This window comes from Carassius gibelio, chromosome B16 (genome assembly GCF_023724105.1).
Source record: "Carassius gibelio isolate Cgi1373 ecotype wild population from Czech Republic chromosome B16, carGib1.2-hapl.c, whole genome shotgun sequence".
Taxonomy (NCBI): Eukaryota; Metazoa; Chordata; class Actinopteri; order Cypriniformes; family Cyprinidae; genus Carassius; species Carassius gibelio.
The window spans coordinates 27953644-27964967 of NC_068411.1; the positions used below are offsets into that span (position 1 = coordinate 27953644).

Sequence of the window (11324 nt, forward strand, 5' to 3'; positions counted from 1 at the left end):
GATAGGCCTAAATGAAGATTGAAGTTGTTTATAATTACAAATGTTACTTAACTTCGCTACAAAATGTTGAAAATCATATGAAAGAAAGATTTTAAAAGGTTTCAGTCAGGATGAATCTAAAGCGTCTGTAAATGATTGATTACTGAAAACATGCAAACAGTGCCATATATCTTTTCTATATTGGTATTATGGTTGTAGAGCGAGTTCATGTAGGCCCAGTTCCAGAGAACGCTCTTAGGTTAAACCAGGATTAGGCTTGTTCATTTTAGAACATTTAAGTAGCTTTTGTAAACACGCTTAAGATAAAAACATTATAAAAACATCTTGATAAAAAATAATGGCACTGACATTTTAAGATCAGTCAGTGCATTTTTCTTTCAGTTAAAAAACAACACAGACATGCATTTTAGACTTCTTGTCTATGAAACCAGGAGGTAATGTTTTTAAAAGGTTGAAATGCACTACTACAAAGCAAGATATCTGGCAATGAACGTGTTAAGAAGCTATCATCATGTATTTTGGAATTGAATGCATCCTGCTTTTAGTTATAAGAGGCTTTTAGTTCACTACTCTGTTCGCACAAGGTATTGCCTGCTGTTTATGTGTGTGTTATGCCTACTTTTCTTGAGCAGCAAGTGGAACCAAAGTGTGATAAATGCATTGGAAACGTGTATTACATTGTATACACTGGAAACATTGGACCTTTTCCTCGATTGTTTATACAGTTTGTAACTCATAAAGTGCCAAACAGCGTACTTTTGAGTAATTTCAAAGAGTGGGAGCAGAAAGGCAAGTCGATGACACTCCACGCTGCCAGAGGGCGCTGTGGAACAATCGGCGTTTGCAGCGCTTTTCCCCGCTGCTTGTTGGTGCGATGATGTAATGAAGAAGTAAAAGCATAGTAAAGATGGCGGAGAATAGCGGCACGGATCCTGCCGTGGAGACGAACATTGAGGAAAATGCCGCCGCTAGCGCGACTATCATTAAGGTCACCGTCAAAACACCGAAGGATAAAGAAGAAATAGCCATCGCCGAGGATTCATCCGTCTCACAGGTGATTGTTTGGTGGCTTCTTGTTGTTTGTATCACCCGGGCGTTCGTTACACCAGCGGCTAACAGCTTTAGCCAAGGAGCTAACGATTGACGACGAATAGCCCAATGCCGAAAACCGTCTCAGGGGATATTTAGAATAACTTCTGCTCTTGCTATCACTTAAATGAGGTTATTTTGAGTGTCGTATTCACTGTTTTTGGTCGTTTAAGACGCTTTTAAGGTGAGGTTGTCTACCTCGCTGATTTTGTTAAAGAAACGGCCTGCTTAGAAGGTTCTAGTCTGTCATCTTCGCTCGCGCTCTTTCTGTTTTGGTTTGTATTGTTGACTTCAGAAATATGTTTAATAATACATTAATAAACTAAATAACGTGTTAGATAGAGGTGATGCTAGCAGTGTTTGTTAGTTCATTTAACCAGTCGCTGGTTAATGTCGATGTCTACGAGATCAGGTTGAATGAAAGGGACCGTGATGTTGCACAAAAGTGAGGGTGTGTTGATCTGATTTCACGTGTAACGTTAGAAATAACCCGTATGTTTTGTCCTCTTAACAGTTTAAAGAGGAAATCTCCAAAAGGTTTAAGGCGCAGCAGGACCAGTTGGTTTTGATTTTTGCCGGAAAGATCCTTAAGGATGGAGACACGCTCGGTCAGCATGGCATTAAAGATGGACTCACGGTTCACCTGGTCATCAAAACCGCACAAAAGTAAGAGGACCTGCTTTTGGGGTCAAAACATAATTGGTATTTTCATATGCAAAGCCGGCATAATGTGTTGTAGGATAATGCCTGTGCTTTATGGATGGCTCGCATTTAGAGGGTTTTGTGTTTGTAGGACTTCAGGTGGTGGTAGTTCGCAGACTTCTGCCTCTTCTGTTCCTGGGCCATCTCAGGACAACACCAGTGGAAGCACTGAGTCCAGCCCGGCCGGGAACCTGGGCACACCCCAGAGCAGTGGGACGTCCCCAGCCCCGACACAGCCACCCAATATACTAGGTGAGTAATGTTTTTGAGTTTGTTTATGTGAGGCATCAGCCGTTGTTCTCGTTTTAATTGTAATTCCATAATATTGTTCGTGTTTTGTGTTGCAACCAGTATCGTTATTGTTAACTACAATACTATCAACATGGTTTTTCCTAATTTAAATAAAATGTAAGTACTAGATAAAAAGCGCAAACTTAAACTAAAAAAATTAAATGAAAAAACATTTTGCCTTGTCAGGTACCTGGAAGTATTGAAGTATTAAAATTACTAAAACTAAATTTAAGATCAAATAAATATTAAAATACACATCTTAATGAGTAAATAGTGTGTTTATAAAAATGTTTATTAATGTTTGAGTTTTATATTGTGGATTGCTGCTTATTTCCCAATGTGATTTTACGTATTTTATGTTGTGATGAAGCACTTCTTCAGTTTACTGCCATATGTGTGTGTATACATGTATAAAAAAAAATTGAAATTATTCCTTTTCTACAAATAATTGTTTCAAAGATGTATATAGTAAAATACTATTATGTTCTTTTTAAGTAAGTTCTATTATTTTATTTAGCTTTTGCTTTACACTGGTTCTCATTGTATGTTTTCAGCTGGGTTTGGTGACCTGTCGGGCCTGTCTAACCTTGGGATGGGATCTGCCAACTTCATGGAGCTTCAGCAGCAGATGCAGCGACAGCTCATGTCCAACCCTGAGATGCTGTCTCAGATCATGGAGAACCCGCTTGTGCAGAGCATGATGTCCAACCCTGACCTGATGAGGCAGATGATCGTGGCCAACCCACAGATGCAGAACCTGATGGAGCGCAACCCAGAGATTTCACACATGCTTAACAACCCAGAGCTCATGAGACAGGTATGTTATTGGACATGTACCAAAAGTTATTTTGCTTGATTCATTTTTTATTTTTTTGCAATTATAAAAGGTTATATAGGCAGTTATATTTTGTCTTCAGAAAGTTCTTTTTTTTGACTTCCACATCTAAAAGGTGTGCATTTGCTGATTTGTTTTTATAAATTTTTTCTTTTTTTGCTTGTCAAAGACAATGGAGTTGGCAAGAAACCCAGCCATGATGCAAGAGATGATGCGTAACCAGGACCGCGCGCTTAGCAACCTCGAGAGTATTCCCGGGGGTTACAATGCCCTTCGGAGGATGTACACAGATATTCAAGAGCCCATGTTTAGTGCTGCACGTGAACAGGTCAGATACATTTATTGATTAAATAAATATATTTATTTAGGGTTTCACCAAAATTATTGATTTTGTCATTTACTATCAAGTCTTAACACTTATGAAATGGCAACATTAAATGCTTTATTGCATCATCTTAACAGTTTGGAAATAACCCCTTCTCGGCATTGGGTGGAAATGCTGATAACTCTGGAACACAGCCCTCCAGGACAGAAAACCGAGAGCCTCTGCCAAATCCCTGGGGTATCACTGACACCGCTGCCACCACCACCTCTGGGACGGCTACCACCACCAGCTCCACCACAAGCTCAACAACACCCAGTGTGTCCAACCCTCTGGGCATAAGCGCCTCTAGCCTTGGAAACGGTAATGGTCTTTATGTAAACATTTGGCTTTAATTTTAAAACCAGGTCTATGAATTTTGAGGATAAATTGTAGTAGATTTTTCAAGCAGATAATATGAGTTCACATTTATAGCAGACTATACATTTATTTTAATATATATATATATTTATTTATTTATTTATGTTTTTAAATCTAATCATTGTGGTTTGATATTAGGTATGTTCAACAGTCCTGGCATGCAGAGCTTAATGCAACAGATCTCTGAGAACCCACAGCTTATGCAGAACATGCTTTCTGCTCCTTATATGCGCACCATGATGCAGTCCCTGGCCCAGAGTCCTGATATTGCCTCACAGGTAGCAGGACCATCATTCCCAAAAGTTCATCATTCATAGAAGTTTTAATTTACTATAATGTTCTGTTATTAATATGTAACTCTTACCCTTTTTCAGGTGTTGATGAACAACCCTCTCTTTGCTGGAAATCCACAGCTGCAGGAGCAAATGAGACAGCAGTTACCTGTTTTTCTACAGCAGGTGTGTCCAGTTTGCATTGTTGGAGATGGGGTATAGGTTTGATTTACTTTTATTTGCTAACTGACTTGTCTTGTTTTTCTGACTCACTTGCAGATGCAGAACCCAGAATCCCTTTCTGTAATGACAAATCCTCGAGCCATGCGAGCACTAATGCAGATCCAGGAGGGACTGCAAACCCTTCAAACCGAAGCCCCTGGTCTCATGCCCAGGTGCAGTTCCACTTCCACTTTTAGTCCCAGTTATGCTAATTACTGCTCCATGTATTTATTATAATAATAAATATATGTAAAATGTATTTTGTTCATGTGATGCAAAGCTGAATTTTCAGCAACCATTACTCCAGTCTTCAATAATTCTTCAGAAATCATTCTTGACATTTCTCATGATAATCAGTGGAATGTTTTTGTGGGAACTATGATACTGTTTTTTGTTTTTGTTTTAAGAGAAAGTTAAAATGAATAGCATTTTTTTTAAATCTTTTTTGTAACACGAATGCTTTTACTGTCACTTGAGTTTAATGCATCTTTGGTTAGTAAGTAATATCTTTTTTTTTTTTATTATATTCACACATTTGAATGATGTAGCATATTTTTCACAAAAATATTAACTAGCATTGAATAAGAATTTGAAGTTGATATATTGAAATGGATAGTTTGAGGTATTTTTAGTATTAGAAGTTGAATTGTTTTTTTTTTTTTTGTGAATTTTATATCGCTTAGCTACTTCATTCTCCACATAGTGGTAAACACTCAAGAACACATCCTCTTTCTACTAGTTATTTCCCTCTTTGCTTTATCGTCAAGTAGATGCAGCTTCCTCTAGATTAGAATTTCCATGCTTATTAAATGGGTTTGTTTTATTCCAGTTATTCTAACTAGTTGACTGAGCCCATAATCTGGGCTCAATATCTGCTCCTTACCATTTAAATGTGACTTGTCTCTTTCTAGTCTGATACCTGGTGGGATGGCTGCTGGTATCCCAGGTGCCCCACTGCCTACAGGGTTGAATGTGACTCCTGAGAACCCTCCGCCCTCAGGCCAGGTCCCGGCCCCCACCCCTACCCCCACCCCTGCTGCTGGAACAAACACTGCCCAGCAGCAGCTCATGCAACAGATGCTACAGATGTTTGCTGGAGGGAATCCATCGGTACCTATGTTTTTTTTTTTGGTTGTTGTTGTTAACATTATCAGTATTTCCCATGAATTACCTGTATTCTGGTGGCCTGCTCCAGTATAATCTGTCCTGGCACAGTTTCATAAAGAAACAAATATTTTTACATTCTCATAATAACTTTTAAATGTCTTTGACGATGTGTTTTGTGCCATTTCTTTGGCTGAGCATGTCAAGTGAACAAAAATCCAACGCACTGTCATAGTGCCCTAACTGTAAAAGACTGTGATTTTAATTAAGTGTATAGTCTGTTGTGCTAAGTGTTACCAAGCAAGGAGTACCATTTGCTGACGATCAGCTTCCGTTCCACATTTCTTACATTTTTGTAGGACGATTACAGTATTTCAACCAGGGTTTCCGTTGTCCGGTAATTGCCGGACATTTGCCGGAAAAAAAATGAAATGTCCGACAAAATTAAATCTCTCCGGTCAAACTGTCCGAATAAAATTGCCTAATAATCCCGCCCCCCCCCCTAACACAATCTGAATTTGAGAATAAGCCTAAAGTGTATAAAGCAAAAATACACCGATCTTTGGCTATGTTATGAAGGAACAGGCTCGTTTGAAAGTTAAACATTAAACATTAAACATTATTACATGGCTTGGTTGAATTCCAATGTGGAATGCGGTCTGTTATTTCTTGATATCAGACCGCTGCGAAGCACTAGCGGCGCCAGGATTTTGATTGTAGGTGGGCCTCCAGAAAACTGGATGGGCCAGTTAAAATAAGCCAAAAAATAAATAAATAAATAAAAACGGGTTCCCCTTTCATCTCAGTTTCAGCGCTTTTCTGGGCACTGAGGACAGCGACTCAGTAGCCTACCTGAATTTAATGTGTAATTAGCATAGGTAAAAAAAAATTTTCGTTTTAAATTGTTAAAAAGACATTTCAAGATATATTTCATGTCTGTGAGGCCTACGCTGAGTTTCGTTAAATTAGGATGAGATGCACTCCAGTTCACTAGCAATGCAAGTGGCCGCGAGGGCGCCTGCATGATTAGGCCTGTCGTCTGCTATATTTGCTTCTTATGTATTAAATCCAGGCAATTGGTTGATAAAATTTTTTATTAAAATTAAGATACAATTTATACAAAACGAAATTCACTTCAAAAAAAGTATTTCTACTAAACAAAACTTAATTAAGTGGTCAAAATCATGTCTGACCCGCTCCATGTCTCTCGATATTGCGCATCTTATCTTACTCGTGCGGTTCACTTTTCATAATCAACATAAATTAAAAAATAACATTATAATATTTTAAGAAATATTAAACTAAATAAGCTTATTTAATGGCTACAACATGTATAGTAGACCTAGAATCTCTATTTGTACAAATTGCTGCACATTCATTTCATTCTGAATTTTGCACACATAAGTTGAAAGACATTTGTTTGGGCATGCATGTAAAACATATCTGCAACTTTTATCAAGTTCACTGATAATTATGCGTGCATTTATGAATTATTATCTTAATCTATAATGAAACAAGGACGAAACATATGCTTTGTTTGTTTAGAATGGAATGGATCGCAAATAGATCCGAATGAAGAAATGAACCATAGTAGAAAATGTTTTTTTTTTTTCGTCTATTTGAAAGTTAGGCTAATAAACATGTTGCATTCGGCGGCCTGATTATGTCATTTTTTACGTTACATAGCCTGCCTCCAGTTTTCCTCACCTTGACTAATTAAGAGGTGATACTTGACCGGCATATCATCAAAATGTCCGGAAAAGGAAACCTCCGGCACCATTTTTTCTAGCGGAAACTCTGATTTCAACAGATTTGTAATGGGAACCTGTTTTCACAGAAATGGCAGATTTCCACAAGTCACAGCTGAAGGGTTTCACTCTCGCAATTGAAGAAATTCAAATGGAACCGTTGTAATTTTCCCGGTCGTAAAGTAAAATAAGCTTATTATGAAGTATTACATTTTCACTTCTGTTTATTTTACAGTGCAGTTGTAGTACAATGATAATATATTACTGATTTCTATTTTTACCAATAAAACTCAGACTGTAATAATAATCATTATTATATTCTAGTTCTTTGGCATATCTAAAATCAGTGTGACTGAACTGAAAAGAGGTTTCGAGTCCAGATACAAATCATTGCGGAGACTCGTTACCCCATTCAGATTAGACACTGTAAATGGGCTGGAGTAGACTGTAAAATGTGCAGCATTTTTAAAAGCCGTATCCCCAAATCCTGTGAGAAACACTGAGTATGCTGTGTATATTTGATTCTACTCACTACTTTTCACCTCGCTTTGCAGACTCAGACTCCGGAAGTGCGTTTCCAGCAACAGCTGGAGCAGCTGAGTTCCATGGGCTTCATCAACAGGGAAGCCAACATTCAGGCCCTCATCGCCACCGGGGGCGACATCAACGCTGCCATCGAAAGACTGCTCGGCTCTCAGCCTTCCTAATTCCATCAACTGAGAGCATGCGAAGGGAGACAAGAAGCAAACATAGTCCTCATCACATAAAATCTGACAAGCCCCACATAGACCGAATTCCAATTATTCTAATCGTGTTTTTTTTTTTTTTTTTTTTTTTGCTTTGATCAGTGAATCTCTGAATCAAAAAGCAATGAGGGTTTCAAATTTTTTTCCTTGAACAAACAAAACAAAAACAAACCAGAATCGCTGTGGAATGACATCACACTAACCCCTCATTACTAGTAAGACGGGATAAAGCTTACATTTGCTTGAACCAAGTTTGAATTACCATTCCTTACAATTAGAACACACTCACCTGAGGCACTACTCAGTGGTTAGGGGAATAAAATCCATTTGCTTGAATTCCGAGGTCCAGAGGGATTCTTGTCTTCTGTGAAAATGCTTGGTTTCCTTAATTTCTCTCTTTTTCTCTTAATTCTTGCCTGATCAAACCAGTATTTATTGCAGAAACGTAGAGCTTACCCTTTCCACCCTCCTCAGTTGACTCTGATTTGAGTGTTCCTTGACATTTTGATGTGTTAATCAAAATCTAATAGAAATGAACATGTTGGAGCACTATAACACCTCGACTGATATCTTCTACTTCAGCTGCTTTAGAAAGGAATGAGTTTTGGAGATGAGATTTGGAAAAGATATTCAGTCATCTCTTTAGTCTTTTGCCTTTGTGAGGATGGAGTGTACCTGAATTGGCCATAAAGGCTTGTCATATGGGTAAGGTTGTAACAAAGCGTCAATAAAATATTTCACAGCTTAACCAGCAGTGGTGAACGCAGACACCATTTGTTTCGACCATATCTTTATGCTTTGACGTAGAAGTATTCTAGTGCCTGGAACACGCTTGTATTGTGTACTGGATCCATCATCCTCAATTTGATCTGGCGAAAAAACTATGGGTTGCAGCATGATCGTGACGCTAGCTTCTCTCAGTGCTAACCAACAGCTGTCTAATGGAACTAACAGTTATATTGTGAATTTAAAATGTTAATTTTTTTTGCTGTATGTCCATAATCCATTCTTTATTCTACTTGAATTACATTACAGAAACCAACATTCACTGGGGTTTGTAGTTCCTTCTAGCATCTGGTTTTGTCTTAAATCCAATGATTTTTTTATTATTATTTTTACATTTGCAATGTTGGGCTGCATGACACCTTGGAATTTGACTTCTTAAGTTTAAAAAATATTGCATGATCATTTTCTTCTTATAACCACAATATTTGTAATTCTTTTCTAATTGATGTGGAGGTCACACAAGTCATTTGTTTTTGTTGATGCATTATATAACCGTTTCATTTCACAATCACAAAGCTTTAGTCATTAGGATTGCGTTAGGTAGACATCGTATCGTAACTTTAAAAAAAAGTAAGTTCTTGTAAATATACTGAACACAATATGAGAACTGAAATTTAAAATGGTGATTACAACTGTTTTGGTTTCCTCAAAGAACCACTTTTTTCTTGGTTTGAAGAACATTTAAATAATAATAATAATAATAAAAAAAACGTATTCTTTTTTTTTTTAAATAAATGCATTTGACAGGTTCTGTGGATGTTAAAGGTTATTCGTGGAACCAAAGAAGCCAATAAAGGCCATTGATATTTAAGAGTGCATATGTAGTCCACGGTATATTTATAAACCGGATGTTGACTTCAGGGTGAACCAGTTGAAGAATGAAGATAAAATGTTCGTCAATAATAAAACCCTTATAATTTTACCCTAAGGGGTTGTTGCCCTCACCTCTTAAAAGAAAGTAAAAACAAAAGGTTAAGAAATCTCAAAAGTATTAATTTTATTTTGAATAAATGATCCGAAAAAGAAAAATGAATCATAAGTTCAGTTTTGATCTAGGCCAAAGTCCTTTTTGCTTAGGCCACGTTTTTGTAGTTCGTATGCACTGCCGTGACACTACATTTCCCATGAATCATCAGCGCGGAAGTTCGAAGTCAGCTGATGTTCTTGTTGGGTTGCTGGAAGTTCTTGCTATAAACTCGCGTGCATTTTATTGTATTAGTATTATTGCCGCTTTCCCTTAAATTATGTTGCGTCCTAAAGCATTAACACAAGTACTCAGTCAAGCAAACACCAGTGGCGTACAAAGCACGCTGTGAGTATATACATTTAATTCTTTGTTCTTATCAGTAGCTTTAGCTGGCAGATAAATTGGTAAACAATATGTTGTATATGTATGTTATTAACATGCTCTCTTGAGCTAAAAGTAAGTTATTTTGTTAACCATTAAAAATGTCATATTTATTTAGTATCTTCCAACGTGATTGACTTAAGCCATATTTAGAAATATTTGAATATCTTTGTCATTAGATTAAATACCAAGTCAAATCTCATTATTTTAAATAAATGTGTCACACACCACTTTAAAGAACAATCATTACACAAAAATAAATTTGTTATTTAATGTTTAGAACTGTTAGAACTGACTCCATACATGATAGAAAACTAGTTCAGAGAAATTTTGTTTACAGATTTTTTTTGGCCACTTTATAGGGCAAATAATTTAAAATAAATATATTGTGTGTGTGTGTGTGTTTTATTTTAGGTTATTGAATAACGAAGGCTCTCTGTTGGCGTATTCTGGATATGGAGACACTGATGCAAGAGTCACTGCAGCCATTGCCAGTAACATCTGGGCGGCTTACGACAAAAACGGACACCAGGCCTTTAATGAGGACAAACTGAAATTCATCCTGATGGATTGTATGGTAGGAATGTCATTGTAAAGTTATAGTAAATGATTGTGAATACTTGTCTATGATATATGCAGTAACATGCATTATACAAGATGCATGAATTGAGCTCAGCAGATGCTATAGGGCAGGCCATGTCTGGATTTACCAAACATATGTGCTTTTTTTGAAATGACACCATGCCAGAAATAATACTTACATGATGAGCTACTGTATTGTTTTACAATAGTTTTAAAATCCTTTACAATGTGCTGCATTTTCTCTGGCTTTACAGGAGGGCAGGGTGGCCATTACACGGGTTGCAAACTTGTTGCTTTGCATGTATGCCAAGGAGACCGTAGGCTTTGGGATGCTTAAAGCAAAGGTGAGATTTGGTGTATATAAAATAGCTCTTATTTAATTATGTATTTCCATGAACAATCGTGTAACTTTGTTTGTTCTGTTGACAGGCTGAAGCTTTAGTGCAGTACCTCGAGGAACCACTAACACAAGTGGCAGCATCGTAGGATGTACTTTTGTGTATTTCTGTGCATTGAAACAAAAACTTCTGAAGACTTAGACCCTTATGATATATTTTCTATGGCTTTATTTATTTTGCATACTCCGTATGATTGCTATATCAAATTGTGTGGCTATTAGACCCAAAATAATGCTTTGCATACACATTAATAATTACTTTTGAACTCTTATTTTCCCTTTTATTATCTTTTCTTTATGTCTCAGGATTTTTGCAGTCAGTGATCAGGCTGTGTCTAGTGTCAACAATACAAAATAAATTTCTCTTTTTGTAACATGTTGTTTTACTTTTAAAACACAAGAAATTGATGCTTTTTATTAATAATGTCTATAATAATATTAATTGAACCAAAAAATACAT

General features: G+C 36.9%; 2 protein-coding genes across 2 annotated transcripts; both read left to right on the top strand.

Annotated features, from left to right (window-relative positions):
* The first annotated feature begins 881 nt into the window (after window positions 1–881).
* Window positions 882–8793, top strand: LOC127974801 (ubiquilin-4-like). Its single transcript, XM_052578330.1, has 11 exons — window positions 882–1054; window positions 1604–1755; window positions 1883–2043; window positions 2637–2899; window positions 3087–3245; window positions 3380–3602; window positions 3798–3937; window positions 4034–4117; window positions 4211–4326; window positions 5065–5263; window positions 7560–8793. The coding sequence occupies exons 1-11, from the start codon at window positions 908–910 to the stop codon at window positions 7710–7712; spliced, it is 1797 nt and encodes a 598-aa protein (XP_052434290.1). The 5' UTR covers window positions 882–907; the 3' UTR covers window positions 7713–8793.
* An 878-nt stretch (window positions 8794–9671) lies between these two features.
* On the top strand, window positions 9672–11238 carry LOC127974803 (ragulator complex protein LAMTOR2). The gene is made up of 4 exons (XM_052578333.1): window positions 9672–9849; window positions 10300–10462; window positions 10722–10811; window positions 10897–11238. The coding sequence occupies exons 1-4, from the start codon at window positions 9782–9784 to the stop codon at window positions 10951–10953; spliced, it is 378 nt and encodes a 125-aa protein (XP_052434293.1). The 5' UTR covers window positions 9672–9781; the 3' UTR covers window positions 10954–11238.
* The last annotated feature ends 86 nt before the right edge of the window (window positions 11239–11324 follow it).